This window comes from Daphnia pulicaria, chromosome 4 (assembly GCF_021234035.1).
Source record: "Daphnia pulicaria isolate SC F1-1A chromosome 4, SC_F0-13Bv2, whole genome shotgun sequence".
Lineage (NCBI taxonomy): Eukaryota > Metazoa > Arthropoda > Branchiopoda > Diplostraca > Daphniidae > Daphnia > Daphnia pulicaria.
This window is the reverse complement of record NC_060916.1, coordinates 2,654,712-2,679,701: the sequence shown is the minus strand read 5'-3', so window position 1 is coordinate 2,679,701 and position 24,990 is coordinate 2,654,712. Positions and strand designations below refer to the sequence as shown.

At 38.8% G+C, this 24,990-nt stretch overlaps 8 protein-coding genes across 15 annotated transcripts; 3 read left to right on the top strand and 5 right to left on the bottom strand.

The window, feature by feature from the left end:
• Positions 1-3,383: 3,383 nt before the first annotated feature.
• LOC124336400 lies at positions 3,384-8,997 on the bottom strand. Of its 3 annotated transcripts, none has more exons than XM_046790196.1 (3): positions 8,865-8,997; positions 8,400-8,761; positions 3,384-3,912 (listed from the first exon to the last, which is right to left on the bottom strand). In XM_046790196.1, the coding sequence occupies exons 1-3, from the start codon at positions 8,898-8,900 to the stop codon at positions 3,519-3,521; spliced, it is 792 nt and encodes a 263-aa protein (XP_046646152.1). In that variant the 5' UTR covers positions 8,901-8,997; the 3' UTR covers positions 3,384-3,518. The 3 variants fall into 3 exon arrangements, with proteins under 3 accessions (XP_046646152.1, XP_046646150.1, XP_046646151.1); XM_046790194.1 differs by having other exon boundaries at positions 3,384-4,152; positions 8,610-8,761; XM_046790195.1 differs by lacking the exons at positions 8,400-8,761; positions 8,865-8,997 and adding an exon at positions 4,404-4,555 and having other exon boundaries at positions 3,384-4,295.
• LOC124336367 lies at positions 5,185-6,525 on the bottom strand. Its single transcript, XM_046790144.1, has 3 exons — positions 6,345-6,525; positions 5,936-6,239; positions 5,185-5,849 (listed from the first exon to the last, which is right to left on the bottom strand). The coding sequence occupies exons 1-3, from the start codon at positions 6,471-6,473 to the stop codon at positions 5,371-5,373; spliced, it is 912 nt and encodes a 303-aa protein (XP_046646100.1). The 5' UTR covers positions 6,474-6,525; the 3' UTR covers positions 5,185-5,370.
• A 140-nt stretch (positions 8,998-9,137) lies between the features above and the next one.
• LOC124336704 lies at positions 9,138-11,900 on the bottom strand. Its single transcript, XM_046790485.1, has 5 exons — positions 11,420-11,900; positions 11,197-11,351; positions 10,934-11,138; positions 10,609-10,860; positions 9,138-10,529 (listed from the first exon to the last, which is right to left on the bottom strand). Exons 1-5 carry the CDS (start codon positions 11,898-11,900, stop codon positions 10,048-10,050), a joined length of 1,575 nt encoding a protein of 524 aa, XP_046646441.1. The 3' UTR covers positions 9,138-10,047.
• A 4,066-nt stretch (positions 11,901-15,966) lies between these two features.
• LOC124336540 (chondroitin proteoglycan 1-like) lies at positions 15,967-16,939 on the top strand. 3 transcript variants are annotated; one of them, XR_006917019.1, is made up of 5 exons: positions 15,967-16,060; positions 16,127-16,211; positions 16,309-16,472; positions 16,553-16,592; positions 16,675-16,939. XR_006917019.1 is itself a non-coding variant. In XM_046790391.1 (5 exons), exons 2-5 carry the CDS (start codon positions 16,200-16,202, stop codon positions 16,710-16,712), a joined length of 258 nt encoding a protein of 85 aa, XP_046646347.1. In that variant the 5' UTR covers positions 15,967-16,060; positions 16,127-16,199; the 3' UTR covers positions 16,713-16,939. The 3 variants fall into 3 exon arrangements, 2 of the variants coding, with proteins under 2 accessions (XP_046646347.1, XP_046646346.1); XM_046790391.1 differs by having other exon boundaries at positions 16,127-16,215; XM_046790390.1 differs by having other exon boundaries at positions 16,127-16,221.
• LOC124336481 lies at positions 16,862-19,620 on the bottom strand. 4 transcript variants are annotated; one of them, XM_046790311.1, is made up of 7 exons: positions 19,283-19,620; positions 18,604-18,765; positions 17,823-18,311; positions 17,639-17,727; positions 17,384-17,559; positions 17,008-17,321; positions 16,862-16,959 (listed from the first exon to the last, which is right to left on the bottom strand). In XM_046790311.1, the coding sequence occupies exons 3-6, from the start codon at positions 17,841-17,843 to the stop codon at positions 17,032-17,034; spliced, it is 576 nt and encodes a 191-aa protein (XP_046646267.1). In that variant the 5' UTR covers positions 17,844-18,311; positions 18,604-18,765; positions 19,283-19,620; the 3' UTR covers positions 16,862-16,959; positions 17,008-17,031. The 4 variants fall into 4 exon arrangements, with proteins under 4 accessions (XP_046646267.1, XP_046646268.1, XP_046646269.1 ...); XM_046790312.1 differs by having other exon boundaries at positions 16,862-16,963; positions 17,012-17,321; XM_046790313.1 differs by having other exon boundaries at positions 16,862-17,321; positions 17,823-17,913; positions 17,994-18,311.
• A 644-nt stretch (positions 19,621-20,264) lies between these two features.
• On the top strand, positions 20,265-21,447 carry LOC124336423 (rab-like protein 3). The gene is made up of 4 exons (XM_046790229.1): positions 20,265-20,684; positions 20,764-20,945; positions 21,024-21,137; positions 21,209-21,447. Exons 1-4 carry the CDS (start codon positions 20,423-20,425, stop codon positions 21,395-21,397), a joined length of 747 nt encoding a protein of 248 aa, XP_046646185.1. The 5' UTR covers positions 20,265-20,422; the 3' UTR covers positions 21,398-21,447.
• LOC124336459 (mitochondrial transcription rescue factor 1-like) lies at positions 21,215-22,406 on the bottom strand. The gene is made up of 4 exons (XM_046790281.1): positions 22,024-22,406; positions 21,847-21,965; positions 21,705-21,777; positions 21,215-21,639 (listed from the first exon to the last, which is right to left on the bottom strand). The coding sequence occupies exons 1-4, from the start codon at positions 22,291-22,293 to the stop codon at positions 21,445-21,447; spliced, it is 657 nt and encodes a 218-aa protein (XP_046646237.1). The 5' UTR covers positions 22,294-22,406; the 3' UTR covers positions 21,215-21,444.
• Positions 22,407-22,848: 442 nt separating this feature from the next.
• LOC124336212 lies at positions 22,849-24,932 on the top strand. Its single transcript, XM_046789924.1, has 6 exons — positions 22,849-23,048; positions 23,127-23,445; positions 23,513-23,667; positions 23,739-23,874; positions 23,971-24,219; positions 24,307-24,932. Exons 1-6 carry the CDS (start codon positions 22,929-22,931, stop codon positions 24,774-24,776), a joined length of 1,449 nt encoding a protein of 482 aa, XP_046645880.1. The 5' UTR covers positions 22,849-22,928; the 3' UTR covers positions 24,777-24,932.
• Positions 24,933-24,990: the final 58 nt, after the last annotated feature.

The window sequence follows — 24,990 nt, the reverse complement described above, 5'->3', positions numbered from 1 at the left end:
GAAGAAAATAAAATTTAAAAAAATGGAAAAACCACAGGAAAACTCCGTTTAGGGGGGAAATCAGAAATTCTTTTTTTCCGACAGTGTCGACGTCAACCCCATGCTGTGACGGTCGACCAAACCGACAAAAAAACTAAAGAAACGTAAAAAAAATTTTTTCCAGCTGCGACCATATAATCTCCCGCGTGAGTGGTGAAGATCAGGGACACCTGACGGCGTGATATTACACTACTTGAACTCAGGTGCGCCTGCAGAAAAGTGAAAATGAAAGTAGTAGCGCTAGAATGATCAAACTAGGGCTGGAGGTCGAGATCTCACGAGACGGCCTTCTCTGCTGTCACCGGTACTGTAGCTCTTTTAGAGGACAACGGGAATTCGATAATTAAAAATCGGGACTTGTAATAACGGAAGGAAATATAAAGAAAGAAACCAGTTGACAGATAAAAAGACGTCAGCATATTTCAACAACGAGATTCTTTTGAGTTTGTTTCAGGCTATTTGTCTAAGATCCGGCGCAAAAAAAAGACACTCAATTTGGGCGCACAAGGTCTTTTGTGTCGTTTTGGGATGTGGTTATTCTTTTTTTCAGGAGGTGGGTTTTATTTTGGGATTTTATGGCCACCGCAAAAAAAAAAAAAAGTTGAATGGGGAAGCAGATGGGCGTTGCCCAAATGATGTCCGCAAAACCAATTCGGATGTCATCAACCGAACATTATATCGAAAATAGACAAAATAATCAAAGAAATTCAAAATTCGAACTGGGGAAATTGCAGAATCACTGGACACTTTCATCACCTACAAGAGTTCGATTAATGTCTTTCCATTGAAAAATCGCAGACGGATATTTCCGAATCAGGTGAAGGTTTAATATAGATACACGTCCTTGATTGTCTGTCCCCAATTCATTGATAGTCTATCTATAGGCTGCGTATGTGCGTATCTCTCTCCTTATTGATGTGGGATTGACGCAGGTGAAGGAGTCTGATGCCCATAAAAGTTTAGATGCTTAATTTCGTCAAATATGCGTTCTATTGCTACATGGGTATTTTTTTTTATTTTCGTATTCGTGGCGTCTGATGGCCGTCAGTTCGGATGGACGACGGTTGAAAGCCTCCATCATCCACAGGCACTTTGCTCTGTCATCCGGTAACGAAGGAAACCACAACGGACGGCATTGTGGACACGAATCCAACGAGACGGGCTCTGCTCTGATGTGACGGGACCGGTGTGTATGTGTAGGAGTGTCGGAAGAATTCGGGTTGGGTCATTATATGCAGATGTCGGCGATGCTGAAAGCGAAACTGCTATGTCCAGACGGACAGACGTCATTCACGGTAACGATATATGTGGCAACCTACTGATTCTATTATTCCACGTATCGCGTGTACATTAAAAGTTACTTGTATTATGAAAATGTTGAATCAAATTCCATCACAATTGACCGTATAAATAGAATTGAATTAGGATTATGTCTTCATTGGTCCATTTTTTGAGCTGGACGGAATCACATAGCGGTTCGTCTATTATCAAGCGGCCCCAAGACCAGCAATATAATTATAGACTGTGGATAGAGCCTTGGCATTTGCGTTTGGGGACGGCCGAGTCATTCCGGTTTGGGTATAATCGCCCAATGAACGTAATAAACGGCCGGAGCGCATAGGGAAAATATACACCGTGACTGAAGTTATAGTTATACACAATCCGGAATGTCTGCATTATATAGACAGCGCTGGATTTCCAAGAGCTTCACGAGTCCGAGACGAAAGTGATGACAGCGGCTGGATCACTATAAATAATCAAAATCAAAGGCAGCCTCATTTTTCCTAGACCGCTAATAACACTCGATCATCAATTTGATGGATGAAGGTTAGTACACATTTTTTGATAAGTAAAAATAGAAATAAAGTTTAAAAATAGCTAACACGAGATGTTAAGTAGGTGAGAGCAACAGCTGTTTTCTATACTTCATTCACGTAGTTCTGACTTTGTCTACGTCATGGCGGTCGATTCGAAAATGTATTTTTATAAATAGCAGCTCCGTGATGCTTTGCAAATGGGCATGTAACGGTACAGATCGCGACGGAGTTTCGGCTCTCTACAGAATTACGGCACGCGCAGCCAGTTTCCTTGTAGTATATTAGGCACCGTGTTTAATTAGATCCGGGGCCAAAAAAGGATATTCAAACAAATAATATTGTTTGAAAAAAAGAATTGAAAAGAAAGAAGTTATTGTTGTATTCAAAAATCCAGCGCGGATTTATTTAGAAAAGCTAGTCAACAACAGCATATAAAATGTGCATTTACCTTTTGAAATTTAAAATTTGAATGTACAGTAAATATAATATCCATTTGCGATGCCGTTTTACGAGCAGAGAGTAATAATCAAAGTATTCAATTCCGTTAATTTAATGCGGGGTACTCAACAAGTGACTATAGAGCCGCTAAATTTATTCGTGTGATTAATCGCGCAAGCTCGTCTAGCGTTACGTGATGGAATCAGCCTTAGTCACTCTAGTCCGCGTGCCTGTTCATATAATGAGGTGAAAAAATGACGCAGCATAAAGCGTGTGCTGATCGGACTGAACGGAAACGAATATAATACGTAACGAGCTAGGCGATCAGCAAATGACCGTATATGGGGAATCTTTCAACTTTTATTGGACGTCAGCAGCGCTCGTCAATATTGTATGCGCAACGATTTTTATTACCCAACAACGACCCATATTCCTAGTCCGGACATGACCAGAGAAAAACAAAAGAAGCTGAAGTAATTCCGCATCACATATTTTAAGCTGGCTGGCTATGTGTCCACATCCGGCGAGAGAAATGTACGTATAATAAATGAACCGTTGGCCTTATTTGGTTTATCGGTGGAAAAAGAATGAACGGGCTAGATTTTTAGATCATTTTTTTACCCCCGGATTTTGTATGCCAATCTTCACATGGTGAATGGACACACCTAACAGCAAAACGGGTTGGTCATGATAAAAAAGGCTGTGCAGCTGGTATCAACTTGTCGAACCGGAAATAAATTTTGGTCCACGATGGTCAGACAGATTTTTAATTGCTGGATGGCCGAGTTCCAGCATGTCCCGTAATACTGCCGGACATATACATTCGTTGGTTATGCACGAAGCTCTTGCGGTAGTACTACCGCCGGTCGTTCTCAGCTTATATGCCGTGGAAGTCTGGCTTAATTAAAAATACTCTACGCATCTTAGGGACGGTTGTTCACATCAAATCAGGTTGTGACTGACAAGCAAAAAACTCCCGGAGCAAATAAATGTAGGACGGTGTCCTGTTGTAAAACAAATAGCAAATACACGTTGGGCATCGGTGAGGGTTTATGCTCAACGTTACCATCATTTCCGATAACAAAATTGTAATTAAATTATGCGTTTTTTTATTAAATGAAATAACAGTATATAAATGATGTAGACATGATGAAACGTGTGACACAATTAAATAACTTACAAATCTCTTTTATTAACTATTTGTTGAAAATGTAAGTTATTAGGTTATGGTCGCCAATAGATACCGCTAGCTGCTAACGTGTTTTGAATTTCTTGATTCAACGCAGCCGTCCATGCCGACCAGTATCCAGTTCCAGCGTGAGTTCCAGACAGAAAAGCGTTAAGAGGGTCATTAGGAGCTTTAGTGTTATCGGCAATCGATTCGTACGGGTCGCCCACCACGCAAATACAGACATCGTCATCGACGCACGTTTTAGCAGTCGACGTCGTTACACCACCCGCTCTGAGATAATCACAATCATCGTCGTCGTATGCTAAATCGCTGGGGGAGGTGACGCACATGACCCCCACACTGTTGAAGCGTCGACTCTGTTCGCACAATTGCTTCCGATAACTATGCGAATCAAACACATCGGAGTACATATTCATCTTGTGAAACCTGACGAAATTCTCAATTGTCAAACTGGGACTGATTTGCAATCGTTGGTTGTCTGCGGCCCAGCAAATTCCGTATTGCTGGTAGCTGTTGGATGAACGGCAACTTGTTCCAGTGACGGCCGCACTGCTGGGTCTAGCAGTGCTGGTGGTCGGTGCTGGTGCTGGACGGTAGTTGGTGTTGGAAGGAGCTGCTGCTGGCCTCTGAGGACGCTGGTAATGGTAGTTATTGTACGTAGGACGTCTTACCGGATAGGCTGGACGTCGATTGTAGTTGTAATAAGGACGATAATACTGAGCGGACGCCTGTTGCTCTCCAAGTTCGGCGTCTTGACTTGCCACCAAACCGAAGAGGAAGGCACCACAGCAGAGAAATAAAAAGACAGCCTAATCAAATTAACAAATACTTGATTTTTAATTTAGTTTCTAGCATTGAAGATTGAACTTACAGCAATTCAAAACATACAGTAAAGCTACTATTTTCTGGCATCTTACCGCTAAGATAGCGCCGACGAGGTTTTTAAAAGCCATATCTTTAAACTTAATTGTTTTTCGCTGAGGTTTAACGAAAATCTGAAATCGCAGCAGCTTGCTGGTCTTCTTCAACTTCCGTAGGCAACAGAGCGAGAACTGAAGGTCAGCTCGGTCAAACCAAGGAGTTTTATAAAGGTAGCTAAACTTCCCTTAAGGCAAGTTTTAGAAAAACGTCTTGCGCAATGTTGGATGGTACGGACATCTCCGAAGTGATGGGATCGTTTATCGTTTTCTACACTACTTCCTTGCTTGGGCATTCACTTCGTTTGCTTCCGCACATCTCTGTAAGGAACGGAATTCCTTGATTTTGCACAAAATAAGTTGAGAATCACGTTTGCTCCGATCGGCTCCGGTTGTTTCCAGCTCCGCGTATAATTCGCAGTCTCCTGTTTAATAATACTTTACAAAATCAACTTGGCTAATTCTTTAAACAAAATTGCACTCTACCGACATCTACATTCCAAAAAAAAAAAAAACACAGAGTAGTAAGGATACCTTTGACAATTAATGGGTACCATGTTTTACATCCTTATTTACTTCATCGTTCATCTATCCAAAAATTATTATTAGATGAAGGCTATATTGCAAACCTATCAAGAGTCTTTTATTGTGTTGTCTTTGTATATTTTGGTTAATATGTTTTTACTATCATATTGCATGTCGGACACAACTCATTGCAATATACCGAAAATGAATTAATACTAGTTAAGAATTATAGAGTCGAAATAATCTGAAGAAAAAATAGGAGAAATATTATTTATTGTAATATAGGCCTATAGATGAAAAAAATAACAAAAACAAAAAAACAAACATAATTTCAGGGAAAATTTAGGATTTAAGAAAAAAGAACGAAGAAAAATAAATCCATTTATACGGGTCGATTGTCATTCGATGATCGTTCTGCGCATTTATGATGAATACAGTATTTTTAAAGGGAGACGACGATTTCCTCCTCCAGCATGAAACCAAGGAAATTCGCTTCATACAATTGCACTTCGTTTGATGAATAGGAAACTATCCTCAACAAGACATAATCATCTGTTTTTAACGACAGTATCGACTGGAGGGCCAACGGACTTCTTTGAAAATCGACAGTGTTTGCCTCACTAACATAACTCTCTTGACTTCCAGACCCAGCAGCGTTCGATTGAAGCGAAATTCCTAATCGAACATCAATAGATGATGAAGCTGGAAATTTCGCCAGTCCATTGAATAAAAAGAAATAAATTCCTGGTCGTGGGGCTATGAATACTCCATTCTGAATATTCATGGCACTTCCTACGTTCAGTATCTCGGAATTGAATGAAATCTGATAAGGCCAATCAGCGGATAATGGAGAGGTTCTCTGGACGAAGAAATAGACGGGCGTTGATTTGACGTTGTCGTATCCGATCCATTTCTCGAAACCTTTTCATCACAAGTTATAGAATTAAGTAAAAGATAATAATTGCAATTGAATAACTCGTAAAAACTCATAAAAATAAAATTCTTACCCGCATCATCAATGGGTTTTGTGAAATCACAGTAAACGGATTCCATTACTGAAGATCCCATGACGGAATAAAATCCGCTCCAAATGTGGCCAATCATCTTTAAATCACTGCATGAAGATGGCAGTCCGTTTATGGCCACTGCTGATTGATTAGTGCTAATTGGGACAGAGTCAAAATCGGCGGCTACTGCGCGATCGTTTTTCTCTCGTAACAAGGAAGTTAAAAGCGAATCTTGTCGTTGAACTTTGGTCTCTAGTTCAGTCACTTTCGACTCCAAACTCTTAACGAGTTCTTTCATTTGAAACTTTGGCAAATGGAATACAAAACATTAAGCCATCATTTAAAATCGATGAACTAAATTGGCTGGACAAATAACAGAAGTGTGAAAACAAAATTCAATTGTTCTTACATAATTCTCCTTAAGTTGTAGGAATTCTTCTTCTAAAGAAAAAACTGCGCCAGTCGACCCAGTCGTCAAACAGATCAAAATAAACAACAAACCTATTCCAATGGGTGAGGCAGAAGACAAATTGGCCATTTTATTGTGACAAACGCGTCAAGCGGATCAACTGTGTTTTCAAACTGGAAGTGCGTTTCAATTTATTGGACCGGCCATTTGTTTGGTTTTAACTCAAAGGTAAATAATAAATCGAGATAAACGAATCTTTGTGTTTAAATTATCTGCCGAAAGAATAAGATAGTAACTTGAATGTCAGTTGCACAATTATTAGTTTTGTACGCGACTATGGGAATTTGATCTACCGTTAATTATTGAAATGAGGATTCACTGCGGTGTTAAACCTTTCTAAAAAAAATGGAGAATTTGGTTAAGGGATCACAAATAATATGAAGGAGAAAATGGGGGAATATTAAAATTTCATAAGATGAAATAAGCGAGCTAGTCATTTAAATTCTGTACGTTTTTTAAAACTTTTATTAGGGGGATTTAGAGGAAATTTCTGTTTTCCTTGTTCTGATAGCATCGCATAGCATCAAGTGCATTAATTGTACTGACTGCTGTCAGAATTTAAATTTTGTTTTAATGAAATGAAAATTTTCTCGTTTCGTTTGAGAAAAATTACACAACCGCGGTTTCGTTTGTTTAAGATAACCAACGTGCGACAGGCACTCACGCTATCATGTAATAAGCTTCGATCAGCGCCACAATCAGTTTTTCGTTTTTCTACTTCTGTTGGTTTCATTGTCGTTTCTTACTCCAAATAGATTTTAGTGTAAGGGCTGAAGTTGCTTCTTTTCTTTTTTGACATAAATGCATTTCGCTGCTGTTGCTTCTCTATTTTAAACAGTCAAATGCAGTGACTCTAATGCAGTCCCCGGCAAATAAAAATTTATTTCATGCATCGATAAAGCCCCAGTATATCTTTTACTTTGATTATATACAAATACAGATATTTCACTAGATTGTTTCTAGCTGCGCGTCATTTCAAGGCCCCTTGGAAATAGTAGCCTACCGGTAACACACATTTTAATGAGGAAATAATGAATAACAGCATGTTTGGCTTTGACTTACAATAGAGACTAGAACAGGCAAAAAAATTTCGAAGCAAAGAAATAGAACATGTCCTAGCTGAGATAAATTCGTGTACGCTCAATGTTATACCGGTACGCCACTTCCGACAACCGAAACATGTTCAAATATTTGAATAACCATGGAGGCTAAAAGTATCAATCAATAATGGTCAACAATAGTCAGACAGATTTTTAATTGCTAGATGGCCGAGTTCCAGCGTGTCCCGTAATACTGCGGACATATATATTCGTTGGTTATCAGCTCTTGCGGTAGTACCGCCGGTCGCTCTCAACTTTCCGTGCAAGTCGGGTTTATTTAAAAAATACTGTGTGCGCTTCTTAGATAGGGACGGTGTCCTGTTGTTATTGAACCAATGGCAAAATTTACGTTGGGCATCGCGGTGAGAATTATTGAATGAAATGTAACAACTTCTAATTGACGTACATAATGAAACATGTGACACAAATAAACTTGTGAATTTCTTTGTATTAACTTCTTGTTGAAAATGAGTTACCATAAAGGTTAGAGTTTAAAATGGAATAATTAGTTATGATACATTATGGTCGCCAGTAGATACCGCTAGCTGCTAACGTGTTTTGAATATCTTGATTCAATGCAGTAGTCCAAGCCGGCCAGTACCCAGGTTGAAACATAGGAGCGTCAAAAGGGTCATTAGGAGCTTTAGTGTTAGCGGCAATCGATTCGAACGGGTCGCCCACCACGCAAATGCAGTCGTTATTGATGCACGATTTAGCAGTCGACGTATAAGTACCGCCCGCTCTCTGATAAAAACAATCATCGTCGTCTTCGTGATTGCTGGCGCTGGTGATACACAGAATGCCCACACTATTGAAGCGTCGACTCTGCTCGCATAGTTGCTGCCGGTAGCTAGTCGAATACAGGACATTGTCATACAAATTTATCTTGTGAAACCTGACGAAATTTTCAATTGTCAAACTGGGGCTGATTTGCAATCGCTGGCTGTCTGCGGCCCAGCAAATTCCGTACTGCTGGTAGCTGTTCGATGAACTGCATGTCGATCCAGTGACGGCCGTACTGGGTCTAGCAATAGTCGGTGCTGGGCGGTAGTTGTTGTTGGAAGCTGCTGGCGTTAGAGGTCGCTGGTTGATGTAGTTGTTGTACGAAGGACGTCTCACTGGATAGGCCGGTCGTCGATTGTTGTAAGGGCGATAGTACTGGGCAGACGCCTGCTGCTCTCCTGACAAAAGTTCGGCGTCTTGACTCGCCACCAAACCGAATAGGAAGGCCCCACAACAGATACATAGAAAGACAGCCTGAATATTAGTCAGCAAATAAATTCGTGAATCACGTCACCAGTTTCCATAGTTGAATTATTTAGCAAATAAAAGTATATAAGCTCATTGTTTGACGTCTTACCGCTGTGAAAACGCTGGCGATATTTTTGTAAGCCATAATGAGAAGAAAATTCAAAATCACAACAGTTCTCTGTTCTTCTTCAATTTCGTTTAAACTCCTGAGCGAGACTGAAGCAGACTGAAGGTCAGTTTGGTCGTATCAACGAGTTTATATACAAGTAGCTTCACAACCCTTAAGGCAAAGGCTTTTAAATAAAACGAAAAAAAAAAACGCGTTTTTCGGAAATGTCCGTACCAGCCAACCGTTGGCTGGTACGGACATCTCCAAAATGGGATCGTTCGTATGTTTGTATAAATTACTTCTTTGGTTGGGTTCCGCAAATCTCTTAAAGGAGCGAACAATAATTTTCTTTCATATTACCCTGTTGATTGTATTTCGAACTGTTTGGGAATTTTTTAAAAATTATTATTCAGAATCTCATCTGATTTTAATTATCGGTATAACTCCATATCGTTGTTTTTGTGAAGCTCCAGCGTGCCTTGTACTGCGGAAAATTTGCACAAAATAGTTGCAGATCAAAGTAGTTCCGGTTGTTTCCAGCTCGGTTTCATGACATAGCTGGTTATTAATATAAGCAATCTAGTTCCGATTTTTGATTTTCTAATCGTATAATGATGATTTATTGTAGGTTTTATTGAAAGGACATACCTAGAAGAACATATAGCTACTGCATAAAATCCGCCCACTGGTCCTTAGCGATTATTAATTGCACCAGCCCTTTTAGGTCAACTCGGATATGCATAATTCAGTATTTTGGTAACCACGTAGACCAAACCCTAAAGGCTATACGAAATTCCTATAGTCTTTTATTGCTTTGTTTTCGTATGGTACATAGATCTCCGAACCTTTTTCTTCCTCGAGCCCAAGAAATAACAATTAACTTTATTTCCCAATTTTTTTATTTAACTTTTAACTTTGGTTCGTACTTTTTAAATCTGTGCAATCAAAATGGGTCCTTTATTTATCGTGTTTACATCTTTGCAGATAGAATTTATTCGTGTTTTGAGTAAGTCTAATATTTGAATACATGTCAAACAATTATTTTAGAAATTCCCACCACTTAATGAATTGGAAGCGGATGTAGGCTATTTCTTTTCCATCCCCTTCATACGCTACAATCTAATAAAAAAATTCATTTTCACGTTAACTGTTATCAGTCAAAGATTATTTTGTGCATTTCGGTTCAAAGCGAAGCAACAATTTCCTCCTCCAACACGAAACCAGTGAAATGAGTGTGATGGCTACCGTTGTCAAACAAATTCACACCTGATGGCATGCTGGAGGTAATTTCCACCCAAACTGCATCGCCTTTTTTCAATTTAAGCGTCGACTGGAGGGTCAACGGATTTAATGCACCAGCGACGGTGTTTGCATCTTGAACCCAAGCCAACCCCATTGAATTATTGTTCAGCTTAAGAGAAACTCCTAAAGGAAGCAATGATGATGAAGCTGGAAATTGTGCCAGACCCGTGAATGAGAAGAAATAAGTTCCCGTTCGCGGTGCCGTGAAGATCCCCGATGTCAAATTCATAGCAGTTCCCTCGTTAAGTCGCGTCAAATCAAACGGAATCGGAACTCCAGCTGAGTTGAACGAAGAACTTCTCTGGACGTAGAAATGGACAGGCACCGATTTCACGCCGGCGTACCCGATCCATTTCTGGAAACCTGTCGACCAATTATAAAATAATACATATATTAATTGCAATTTGCAATTAAATAATTCAGAAAAATTTGAAACATTTACCCGCATCATCAGGGAGTTTTGTGAAATTGCAATAAGCGGATTCCATCATCGTAGATCCCATGATTGAATAGAATCCATTTAGGGTGTGGCCAATTAACCAAAGATCCTCGCAAGAGGTGGGCATTTTTGTAAGGGCGACCGTTCCACTACATTCGAATCGACCAAGCGTGTGAATACCCGTCGAAGTTTCCAGTTGAGTTCGGCCAAAATTCAACCGAGTGACAGGCAAAACATTTTTATTTGTGATTACACCTGCACGGATTTTAAGCCACAAAGAAATAATTGGGTCATTATTACGATTTACGAGAAATGCTGCAAGTTTTACCGTCGTCGACTAACTGAATTGGCGCCGCAGCATCACAGTTGCACTTGGCAGAAGAATCGACGCAATTGCCATCGATTCCGCACTGGCAGGTGTGAATTCCTTCCGCGTTATTTCCGGCCCAAAAATATTGCGCATTTCCGTCTCTGTCATTCCACCAAGCGTAGGGGATAGCAATAAATTCGAAAGGGGCGTAGTAGCAATCGTACTGAAATTATCAGGGAAATGGAAGAAGTTCATTTCACTTTCCTTAACGAATAATTTACCTTAATCGACTGGTGACATTCGGATGATAACTCAACTAACGCTTTTATCTGCCTGATGGACGCGTTGTAATTGATAGATCGCGAATAACATCCAGGATCAGCGCAATGACCCACGTCGATAGGGGATTCACTGTCGTGTAGAATGGATGTAGATCCTGTTATGGAAACACTATTTAATTATTTTGAATTCAGAAAAAAGAATTAATTTTAAAATCTATTTTACCCGTCGTCATGTCGCAGTAAACGTAGATCGGGTTATCGCCGACGCCTTGGCCGTCCGGATCGATCCAGTGCATTCCGGACTGAAGGGAAGGATTAGCCATCCAAAGTTCGCGACATGTCCTTGGCATTGCAGCACTCTTTGTAGATGATTGAATAAAATTTTGGCGATTATTTGAAACTATTTCTGACTCAGTTGGTGGTTTGTGTTGTCTGGATTGAAGCAACAGGGAAGTCAAAATTGTTTCTTGTTTTTGGACTTTATTTTCCAGTTGGGCATTTTTGGCCTCCAGTTGCGTTACTTTCTCTTCAAGTTGAATATTTTTTTCTTTCAGTTGATTAACTTCTGTCTCCAGCTTGATTTCCACTTCTTTTAATCTGTCTTCCAAGGAAGCGATGGTTCCACCGGATGACGTACTGAAACACATCAAAATCAAAAATAGTCCTGTCTTGATAAATAACGGCCCGTTGTGGAAGTGTACCATTTTCGCTTAACTTTTGTTCAACGTTTGAACTGAATTCGTCTAAGCGATGCGTTCTCAATTTATTGGGCTCCCTTTAATAACTTAACGTCAACGAACGCCAATGTAATTCAGATACCCAATATCTATATGTCTCTCTCACAAGAAGATAACCTCACCTTTTGAAACTTGGGGTTAAAAATAACTTTCTAGTTTACTTTGCCAGCAGCTTTGCTTTTTGATAGTCAGTCTCGGCTAAACCAAACGCAAGCGTATGTTTGTTTTACTTAGACCGACCCTTTAAGGCTATTTCTTATCAAGTCTAGTAAGGATACCTTCGTACTTGTTTTATCTTGGGTTATTAGGGAAATATTCACCTGCTTTTATTCCAATAAAAAGACAAAGTAAGACATAACAAACGTTGGCAATGATTCCTTTTATACCGTTGCCCCAACGCACGCAATACGCAAATGCAGTTACCATTGAAACACAACGGGGAAGAGAAGAAGCTGTGCATCATCGTCGTTATACTTTTGGATATCTAGTGGAAGATGGTCGATATTTTTTGCGATATAAAAATAAAAGCCTTGATATGCTGTCGAATAGTTCGACCTTTGTTATAGGAGTAATAGTACTGGGCAGATATGCTGTATAGAAATTTTAGTAAAAAACTAAATAAAAAAAAACAAAATCTAATAACCCATGTAGAAAAATGAACCCATCAATAATGAAACATTTAATGTGCATTCAACAAGGTGTTGGTCGATGTAAGTTACGTTATGTTTGTATTTTGAATATTCCGATCCCAGTATCCAGGTTGGATTAAATAAGTAAAATAACAATGTTTTAGTATTTTTAGAAATAAAAACATTAAGATATAAATATAATTAAATATCAAATACTTGTTACGGATAATATTGAAATTTGGCAAACATAAAGCATAGTGGATTTGGGTTCAGGGGGGTAGTTGAGGTTTGAGGGCTGTCAAAAGTGTCAGTGGAGACGAAGTATGGCCAATTGGCAATGAGACAAAGAAATATCGTGTAACAGTAGTTTGTAAGGATTTTAAAAAAGGATTTATAGACCCCATCTCAACTCTCGCTGATGAAGACGAACTGCGGTTGCGTCTCCTATCGACTAACATCCTACCAGCTCCGATTTCTGACAAGGTGTTTTCGGTAACAATAACAAACATTTTATCTTCTATGTCTGTCACTGCGCTGTCTACGTTTTTTTTTCGTGTTGCCCACTTTTTACTGATCTAAAATGTCCGAAAAATCATAAAAATGTTTTGTGTGCTCAGCTATAGTTGAAGCCGGTATGGTTTGTTGTAAACTGACAGGTCATTTTCATCTTTTTCATGGATTCCTTAAAACAACTGGGTTTGGTCTTAGAACTTTATATTGCGGGAATGAGGATTGCAAAGCTGGGTTTGATAGTTTTTCTAATGTAGATCATGTTCTTAATTGTACCATTAAAGAAACCCAAGCAATTTAGTTGTGAGCCTTGCAATCTCCTAACCAGCCTTTTATAGTTAATTGTTAATGATATGGGCCTAAACAATGTTCAAGCATGTCTGAACTAAACAAATCTGTAACAAATATTTTAAGCCGAGAGCTAGGGCTATAAAAACCGTCATTCTGCAATTGATTGTCCATTGCTAAATAAAATATTGGTGGGATATTTAATGGTATTGCTCAGGTCTGTGATTTAAAAATATGATTGGACAGTAGGGCTACCATTTGTTAAGGACCACTCAGATTAAATTTTCTCAAGTGTAAAGGAATTATTATAAGTCAAGCTCAAGGCTTCTTAAATCGCCCCAAATCCCCTTTCGCTTTCAAGAAATGGATAGTGGATACAGCTTAATTTTCTTTCCATCAACTTTTTACTTCACAAAAATAATAAGATTAAAAGAAATGGAGGTGCGAAGGGTGCAATCTCGGGAATCACTTTTGGCATAGAATCAATACAGAAAATACCGAGGGAATAAGTCACGCTTAAACGTGACGAGTTTGAACGACAAGCATGATGGACATCCATCATAGTTATTTTACTGTTACACGTTACAGAATGAAAAAGGCCCACAAAACCTCCATTAGTGACTCGACAGCATTTTCTCTTGTAAATTTCTGTTAGGTTTTCCACTGACCGTGATGTACTTTCACGATTGAATAATTTGTCTGTGGACCTTAATCGTCCAAACTCAACAGGTTTTCTCTTGTAACTTATATACATCCCCAAAAAAAGAGTTGTGATTCGGCAGTTTCCGGGAAATAGCCGATTCTGCACAACGTTTTATATAAACTTAATAGACTGTCTGCCTTGTTAATGTATTTATTGCGTATGTACTTTATCTTCTACATAGGTATATTACATCTGTTACGCAAGAGCGCAGCATCCCCCGCTGTTGTTCGTGCCCAAATGGACTCTTGCTTCGGGCATTGAAAGTCGCTGTCCTCTTTTTTATTCCGTAAAGTCGCGCCAAAACCATCTGAAAGCCGGAGAAAAATCTGCATCGGAACGACGTCTGTTCACGGGAAGGAAGTATTTAGGACGAATGGAAATCAGGTAAGAGCTATAGTGCCGATTGAGATTATTATTGAACGAACACGACGAGAGATCCAAAGTCTGGCCACACATTAAGACAGGGATATTTTTACCCGATATTTTCCAGTCGTGAGTGTGTAGTAAACAATTGCGTGTTATCCGCCAGGAAAATAGTTTGCCGGGATCATATCGTCACGAGATTAAATAAGTGAGCCACTTAAATTCCGCGCGTCCTTTACCTTGAGGAGGATACAGGGGAATTACTTTTTCCCTATTCAGATAGGAAACCTCTTTAAAATAATTTGTTGTTTTGTAAAACAAACATTTTCTCGTTTCGTTTGGGAAAAATTCCACAGGCGCGGTATCGTTTGTTTAAGATATTGTCAAATATTCAATGTGTGACAGGCAGCACACTTAGACTGAGTTTTGAAAATGGAAAAACTAAGTGGTTGACGAGATATACGTTGCAGCAATAGGTCACGTTCCTTTAGAGATACAACAATAATATCAGTTTTATCGCCAAACGAAATGTCAGTCGACGTATTACTTAACCTGGTACTTAGAGTTGTTTGCTTTCACGAGCTGAACGCATCACAGTTTTCGAAAATCTATAAAAGTAAATCGAATAATCCTCACCTTTCTCATTTCACATCTCGGTGAGCAAACGAAATTTGGGGTCGAAAAAACAAAATGAAGTGCCCGTCGACATTGGCGACTGTTGCAACTCTAGTTCTCTTCCAGGGTGAGTTAATTCTGAACTCAATTTGATTTTTTGCCAGTGGCTTAACTCTGTTACACTTATTTGATTACAGTGTGCCTAGGGCAGTTTGCGTCAGCAGGCTTGCTACATGACCGACTCCTAGCAAAAGAGGTAAAACTGCGCATAATTACCATTTCTATTTTAAACCAATTTTTCGATAAAAAAGTGCTATATTCGACCAGAACAGCACCGTCGTACGCATTTTCCTTACCAAAATAATAACAATAATCTAAGTCGTTAGGACTTATACAACATCCAATGGTAAAACCTAGTCGTAAGACGTTTCCTTATCTTGTTTGTCAATTTGAGCCGGTGCTTGGTGTTCGTCACTCGTCATTTTTGACGGGTGACTCCCAATTATCAGCTAATGCATTATGTTTCCTCACGCAAAACTGTATGGTGAAATATAGATCCGAATTTCATCATCTTATATATATTTCATCTTAATTTAGGAATTCGTGTGCCCTTCAGACGGATTTTATGCAGTTCCCGGAACCTGCTCCGGCAGTTACTATTCGTGTGTCAATGGATTTCCCTATTTGATGGTAACGTACAATTAATTAGTTAAATGAATTTATGGTTGGATTGCGACTTTATTGCGAAAAGTGACGCAACTTTGATCTAGACATGTCCCGGCAGTGCAGTTTTCGATCCAGCGTTGAGCGCTTGTGTCCCACCGGGCGATGCATCATGTAACCAAGGTAGGACGAATTAAATAAATTTAGTCTGATACAATTTTTTTAATTCGTGATTTCCTGCGCTATGAAATGGGAGTACAGCATTCCAGTGCCCTGCTCAAGGTGGATTTTACGCCATTCCTGGAACCTGCGGAGGCAACTACTACTCTTGCATCAACGGAGTTGCCTATGTGTTGGTAACGTCTCGATAGATTAGCCACGTCAATTTATGTCAATATAAAAAGGTCACTTTTTTCGTTCAGACCTGTCCTGGAAGTTCCATTTTTGATCCGGCGGTGGGCGTTTGCGTCCCGAAAGAAGTTGCGTCATGTCTTGATGAAACTTCCAGTACGTATAAATAAAAAGTCTAATCAAAATCAGAGTTTCAATCTCAGTCGTTAACTTCATATCCATGACTAATGCTAAAAATATATAACCAACATAGCACCTGTCTCGACTGTATCGCCTACGCCTACGCCTACATCGACGACGACTACTACTCAATCCCCCGGCACATTTATCTGTCCCAGTGAATTCGGATTCTTTCCCACTGGTATCCCATGTGACGATGATTTCTGGAGATGCTCCAACGGTCTATCTTATCTCATGGTAAGGTTCTACGAATTAGCAGAGTTTTATTGCCCAATAATATCATTTATTGCTATAAAACTGTTCTTCTATGTTTATAGAGCTGTCCACCAACTACCATTTGGTATCAAGATCAGACAAGTAAAGACAAATCACTTTATAAACTACCAAATAACTGGTATCAATTAACGGTGGTGTTATATTTATTTTCTTTCTCTTACAGTCTGTGACTACCCGTACAACGTTCCGGGCTGCGCTTAACCAAAATTGTCACTGGTCGTCGCCATCATATAAGCCCCTAAAGATTCAATTATAAAAGATTCCAGTACGAAAATAATTCCCAAAAATTCAAATGCCGATCAATAAAGATTTGACATTATAAACATAGTATGCAGAACAAAAAGAGGATGTTTAAAAAGAAAACATTTATTATTAGATTTGATGCGAAGCTTTTATAAAATTCTGAATACATGTGAGTCGCTCTTCAAGAGACGCCGAAACATGTTGATAACCAAAATTGAATTCTAATAGAAATTTCAGCTTGTTCAATGGAATTTAAGGATTGAATTGGAGATGTTGATTATGCGAAAGTCTTCTTAGAATTACTTAGCGGCAAATTTCCAGTTCCAAGTCGGAAAAGCTTGTCGAAGCTATACGATTTTTCACTCGGTTCTTCCACTTCATGCTGGAAGTTTATTTCACTGGCTAGAGGACTTTCAGCGAAATAAGATTTCGGGAGTTTAAAATTTGATTCCTCGACTTCGTGACGAAAAAGAGCGTTCTGGTCGAAATTTCTGTAACTTTTCTGCCGAGAAGGGATGGAGTTACCGCGCAAATGAGGAATGATCACCTTTTCGAAAATGGACTCCCCTTACAAAATCAAGAAATTCAATTAACACTTAGTTGCAGGACTGAAAAGGGAAAAGTATTACGGAAGCCCAGAAAAGGGGTTCGAAGTCCGACCGGTAATTCTTCCGGATGAAAAGGCGATCTGGGTGGTTCTGGTCTGTCATAGTTCCACATTTTTCTCCCGCGATATTCGTTCCTCCAAGGATGAAAGAATGGTCGCGAGGGTAAGTTTGGCCACGAATAGTCATCATATTCAGATCTGTTAACCGAAAAATGTAATTAAATCTGGCAGAACACATCCAACAGTTAATAACGTAATAAAAAGAACAAATGATTACCTCCTGTTTGACGATTCTAAATTCTCCTTATCAAATGGATTACACAATGCATAGTTGAAGGTAAGGTAAACGAGTAGCGTGTTAACAATCTGTAATAACAGTTCGCAAGACAAATGAAGGCTGTAAATGGGTCGGCAAACATCACGTAGCTACTGGAATTCATAATTAGATTTAATCAACTTACCCAAAAGCTGTAATGTTCCATCGGGCGTTGAGGCAATAACTCGAAATGCGTCCGCAACTGAGCTGGACGTCGGCGAGAGCTGAAAGGAGAACTGTGAAAAAAAAGGCGAGAGCGTGCTATCTTATATAGAGGTCCGAACAATAAAATCACAGGTTTATTGTTTAGACGCACGAAAGTTGGCTCGCTCTGTTGAAGAACCCCCGTCGAACTTATGGTACATATATCATTTTCCGTGGAAATATAGGCGGGCGCAAACCCCTGGCAGCTGTCACCCTAATCCTCCAGAGCGCGTATCAAAACTAGAAAGTGTTCCATTTCCTCTATGACTGTAAGCGATTTTCCTGAAGCAAAGTACCAGCATCTATCAAGGAGATTTTCTCCACCGGGAGGCTCGGCTAGGCTTGGACGATAATCAACAATGTTACTCATCACAAGACTCAAATGGTATAGAGCGCACTTCATTTACTTGACCCGCATGATTGATTTTTACTGAAAGTAAAATAGAAAACGTAAATTATTTACCAGTAATAGACTTAAAGCACTATTTTTTTAGACTATACTTTTTCAGTTTCTCTAGGAGATTTTCTAGGAGATTCACTTCTCCTAAAAATATATGTATCTTCCACCCACCGGAGCTTCAGCAATGGTTGAGGTATTTAATGAATAAGGGTAACTCGTTTAACCAATAACTAGATTTAACCTACTCTAGTTTGACTTTAGATACCCAATGGGGTTGAAAATTATAAAGAATAATAATGCCAAGATGGTTTGGCCGTCTTACCGGTTAGCCACCAATCGGTACCGATGATCGTTTTGGCTCCTAGCTTCCTCCAAATAGGGGTACAGCGTTCGCTATCAACGGATCCTGCCAATTAGTTCGTATTACGAGCCAGGGTTGTTCAGACTAAGGATCATTACGTTGTCTTCCAGTCACCTTGAGAACCTGGAAACACGTCAGACAATTCTCAGATGAATGGAAAACAACTGAGACATGGAAACACATCAAACAATCTCACAACAAGTAAATATTTTCCTTTGTCACCATATTACCATCTGTCAGTAGAGATACAGCTCTACTACTACAAAGATGTTATTGGGGGGGTGTGGGGTACCGGGTCTTCGTCAATGATTCGTCAGAATTTGAAAAGTTTGCTCCCGCCACTTGGCGAAAAAATGGGAAAAAATTTCTCTTCATGCCCCGATTTTGGTCACTTAATTTTTTTTTTTGCTCAATAAAATTTAAAATTAAACGGAAAAAAATGGGGAACAAATGAATGTTGATGACAATGTTGAAGACTAAGGTAAATAAATCGGCAATCATCTTTCTAAGAGTATGGAAGAAATTATGATTAGGAAAAACAATCGTTATTAAGGAATCTAAAAATACACGTGATAAATATGAGGATGGAAGCGTGAGCGGATTGAAAGAGACAAAAATTGGAATTGCTATGTATTCTTACAGATCCTAATTAGTCGTTATGGAGATCATCGAAGCTGCGATTGAATCTCTGACCTGACGTACTCCTTTCTACTCTTTTTGGAAGGTGAAGTTCCAGGTTGATGTTTCTCTTGGTGATCGGCTTGTTTTATCCAGCACGATATCTCATTCTTGCACACGAAGCTGAGAAGAATATCCTTTTTTTCGTCGAATAACACCAGTGAACGTTATTGAAATTGGACGAATCCTTGGCAAATCCAGCGTCATTTCGTCCGTAATCCTCGTGAAATGGAATCCAATGAAAGCAAAACATTCCATACCTCACTTCTTGCACTAATGTGATTTGGGAAAATGGCTGTTCCGAACACTTCCCTGATTTTACTGCTTTGTTTTGTTTCAACCACGTTAAGGCAGAAAAATTTTGCGTGAACGAACTTATACTTATTGGCCCACTAAAATCAAACAATTAAATGGTTGAATGAAACTTCGAAACAACATGCTGAAGGGAGCCTCACTCCATTTGCGCTGTGGTAAAAAAAAAAAAAAAAAAAAAACTAAAAACTGTGGAAGGAAAACAATTCAACCGTAACAACTTTTCACTTTTGAGTTTTGACACTGCTGATTGGATTGCAGAATGAATAGATGAATGAGAGAACTGGAGGTCCGGTTGCGGAGTTGCCGTTTTAGGCTTTTACTCTTAAGCTCATTAAATTATTGTCTTTTATTATTGATCTTATTCTTAGCGAGTTACTGAACGTCATAGTGCTATTTTGATTTTAAAATATGAAACAAAAATCACAAACAACCTTCGGGGCCGTTCGGGGGCTTGCTATTTGCTAAGTTAGGATCAGATGGCCAAACTTGGTTACATTGCTCACACACATTGGAATACCAATACACAAAACAGTAGCCTACATTTCATCATTTACGTGAAGTTATTTCTTTGTAATAACGCAGAAAGCAGCAGGATTTTTCGTCCTTATAATTTTCTAGTTCAAACTACAATCACTAGGTGGCGAGTTGTTCGTTGTTGACAAACACAAAGCTGTCGTCAGCACTCGTCACATATATTTTGAAACAAACTAAATCTTGCTTGAGAAGTCTTTTTAATGTTGTAAAAATCTAATTAAAAAAATTACTTAAATACTAAAATAATAATTTAATGGCCTCCATCGATATTGATAAAGTACGAATCATAGTTATTGGAGATTCTGGTGTGGGGAAAACGTCGTTGATCCACACTCTCTGTCATGGAGAACCAATAATCAATCCAACATGGACAATTGGCTGCTCAGTTGATGTGAAACTACATGAATATCGTGAGGGTACTTCGGCCCAGAAGACGTTTTTTGTGGAACTCTGGGATGTTGGAGGAAGTTCTGGCCACAAGAACACAAGATCTGTATTTTACACACCTGCTCACGGTAAGTTGGTTAAGAATAAATTGCCAAGTAAACTAAACTAAATTTTCTAAACTTTTACTTATATTAATTTCTTTTAAAGGGATAATTTTAGTCCATGATCTGACAAACCGTAAATCAGAAGGGAATTTGAGAAAATGGCTAGCTGAGGTTTTAACCAAAGAATGCAATGGAAATACTTTGTCATCTGTGAGGACAGTGAATCCTTCAAGGAATCAAGATATTGATGAATATGATCCAGAACAGTTCATCGGTTCATCACAGGTCTAAAATATATTGTGGACTAAATACTAGTATTTTTCAGAATTAACAACCTTCATTTTTACTAACATCTTTGTGCAGATTCCCATACTTGTTGTTGGAACTAAGCTTGACTTGGCTGAAGAGGTAAGAACTCACTTTAATAGAAGACTATCTCCCATCGCCGAGGAATGTGGTGCTGGTGAAATTTTCGTGGTAAGTTACAGTTAAACGCGGCTTCTTATTCCGATATAAAGTGCTTATTAATATTTCACTGACTTTTACAGGACTGCACCACAGCAAAAGCAATGGCTCCCGGTTCTAGTTCCTCTGTTAAACTATCTAGGTTTTTCGACCTAGTGATTGAAAAACGTTTCTACAACCGAGATCGACCTAGTCCGTTTACAGACAAGCGTAGACTGATGTCAGGATACTCCGGAAATACCATAAATCACAAAACATTTCATTTTGAATAATCTGATTACATTTATTGGATCTATATTAAATACAATATCAACTCACGTTATTCAGCGCCTGATTTATAAGGATTGGCGTAATTTTCAATTGTAAGCGATCGGTATCTCTTCAGCAAAACTAAGACCTTTTCCAAGTCAGGAGTGTAATCCGCTTTTAGTATTATAACTCGTCCCACGTCTAGAAACGCAGGATTCATCACATTAGGCCCTTTAATCAAGTCAACTTCATCTCCAATTTCCAACTGTTAATTGATATAAAGATTAGTTTAACAAAGACACAGTATAATTTGACATTATAATTTCTTACTCGTTTGCTTTTCTTCAGTAGTTTATCTCCATTCACTCTAATTTTACTCTCATAGAAGGCAGTATCTATTTTACTAGATGGCATTGGGGTTCAAAGATAAAATTACCTTTCAATGTATAGGTTGTGTTTCTAATAAAATTACTTCTTGGCAATCCCAAGCCCTGCTTTAAGAAGGGTGTCCAGTCTCAACGAATTCAGTTTCTTCTTTACTATTTTTATATCTTTGTCATCCACATCAGAAAGAATATCTGAATCCAGTGCCTTCAAAATTCAATAAATAAAGGAAATAATGTCAGTTGTTAACATAATATTTTCATACTGAAATATCTGTTGATGATGTATCTTCATCATCTTCCTCATCTTCATCGACAGCTTTCTCTCCTTTTCCCCTTGAAAATTTAGAAGTATGTTTTAAAGCTCTCAGTGAAAGGCAGGCATTATTGGTGGGTAGCACTGTAAGTTGATGCAATAAGCCGGTGGGTCTCGTAATTGATGAGGTGAGTCTAATGTGCTCAACTAGAACTTTTCCTTTTTTTAATCCAGTAAAGGGAATTTGAAAAACACGAGATACAAAAGCACAATTAGACATTTTTGTAGTTTCCCAAAATTTTTAAAAAAATAACTTTCTCTCGTTGCACACACACAGTTCTAAAGAATGAGTCTAGCAGACAGCTCTTGTAGCAGACAGCAGTGTCTTCTGCAGTTTGTTGTTGAATTCGAAATCGAACCGCGCGTAGCCGCCAAGTTCTTTACTGCGGTTCGTGTGGTTGTGGTGTGTTCACTGTGTTGTCTCAGTTGTCATCAAGACGGGAGTTGAACTTAATTAAGGGATTACAAGCAATAACCTAAGTTAAAATACACTGGCATTCATGTATAATACCGGCACATCGACTTGAATGTGTTTGCACTTGTAGGGACGCATACGAAGGTATAGTAGCCAAAGGATTCATTTTAAGTGCACGATATATACTGTATACGAATGTCCAATTTATTAAAAACGGGCGAATATGGATATTCTTAGAAATAAACATTTTCAGTTAACTTTTGGATTTTGGACTTGGTTCCCTAGATCAGCTACACACGGCTTCACATTTCCCGCCGTAAAACGATAGGAAGTCAGAGTTCAAAATTTATTTATCTCAAAATTTGAAATAACTTATTCCGCTGTAAACGCTCATCGTGAGTTCGTGACTGTTTGTTGGTCCGCGAGTGAAGAACCAAACAATGACTCTCTTTACCAGCGTAACAGTTATTCAATTGTTTTTCCTTCTTTTGGCTCGGTTCACTTGTTTAACAACGGGAGCATATTTGGAAGACAAAGTTTTGCAACTTGAAAAAAATTATGTAAGTATATTTCTGCAAACCCCATTTATCTATTTGTTTTCATTTAAAAAAATGAACATATTTTCAACTATTTTCAAGATAAAAATCAAAGAAGATTTGGAAGCCAAAGTGGTTAATTTGGAAACAAAAGTGGCTCGTCTAGAAGCCCAAGTTAACCACCAAGAATCGATTTTCACTGCTTTGATAAAGAGCGAACGGGACAAAAAGTTCGCATCACAGAAGGGCATTTCGAGAAATGTTGAAACGAATGAACATTACAAAAGAAATGCTGCCCCTAGGACATGCGGAGAGGTATTTGCAACAAATCCTCTGTTGGATTCCGGCATGTATTGGATAGACCCCGACGGCCAAGGAGTAGGAGACAATGCCATCAATGTCTATTGTAACATGACAACCGGTGAATACTACTAATTAACCATATCAAACAGCAATAAATAAAATCATATTTTTTTTTAACACTACAGGCTCGACTTCAGTTTTGCATGACAGTGAACTTAAAATAGACGTGGGAAAATGCTCTGATCCTGGGTGCTATTCCAGGAAAATCAATTATTACGCAACTGAAAAGCAAATTGCAGCCTTGGTGGGATTGTCAAATAATTGCAGTCAAACTATTATAGTAGGTTATTTTTAATGTAAATGTTGACTAAATGCTTAATTTTAATTGATTGCTGATGTACTTCTCTACAGTACGATTGCAGCAACGCTCCCTTAATAAATAAAGATGTCTCCTATTCCTGGTGGAATGATAAAAATGGAAATAAGAAAACATTTTCATCTACCGGAATGGCTAACTGTGACGGTAGTCTACGTATTCAAGCCATTGGTATGATATGGATGGGACTTTATTAATACTTTATATTTAGTCTGTCCTTTATATCGCCATTTTCACATTACAATAATCATATTTTCAACGTGGTAGGAGTAATTGAAAGTAAACAGGATCTCCCAATGACGCGCTTAAACTTTGGTGGAACCTCCCAAGGATCGGGTCAGCACACGTTGGGAAGATTGGAATGTACAGGAAAAGTGAAAGTTGAAGGGATGCCGACGTCGTGTGATGACCTATGGCGAATTGGAAACACCATGAACGGAATTTATTCCATAGTGGCAAATAAAAAAGTTCAAACTGTCTTCTGCGATTTTAATAAACGGCTTGGCAGCGAAAAAGGTATAAATACAGTATTTTTATTTCATTGCTGTACAAGCCTTTTAAAAATAAATTATATGTATGTTACTGTCGTCAAACGCTAAACAGGTTTTCAGACATGGATCGGATTTTCCAACGTTAAATCAGCGCAAGTCCATTTTTACGCTAAAATGAGTGCTGCGTTCACCAAAGAGAAAACTCCACTTCCGTTCAAAGAGGCGCGAATAAACGTGGGAAAGGGCATGGACTTATCGACAGGGAAATTTACAGCACCTCGAACGGGATTTTACTTTTTCTCATTCACAGGACTGGCAGAGTTTCCACTGGCATCGACTTCTAAAACTTTAGGAGTTCGCCTACTGTTGGACGGGACTTCTGTCGGAAATGCTTGGGTCAGTGAGCAGCACACCTTCAAAGACCAATCAAGTCCTTTGACCCTTCAATCGATCCTCTACTTGAAATCAGGCCAAAAAGTCTGGTTGGAGATTGATACAATTTCAACAGGGGTGAAATTGTTTGATAGATTCTACACTCATTTCACGGGTTTCCTGTTGGAGGAGGAGGATATGAGCCTTTGAATGGGTGTTGAATATTCATCCATGCACAAAACGACGTAATAATTCACCCATGATTTTTTGTTAGATTTAGACTTAAGGGAAATGTATTAAGAAAGTTAATTCGATCCTAATGCTTAGAGGATGAGAATTTTTAATAAAACACTTTTTGTATGCAAAGAAAAATTTGTTTCTATTTACAGTATAACGTGTAGATCTGATTTGGAAGTGTTTGTTG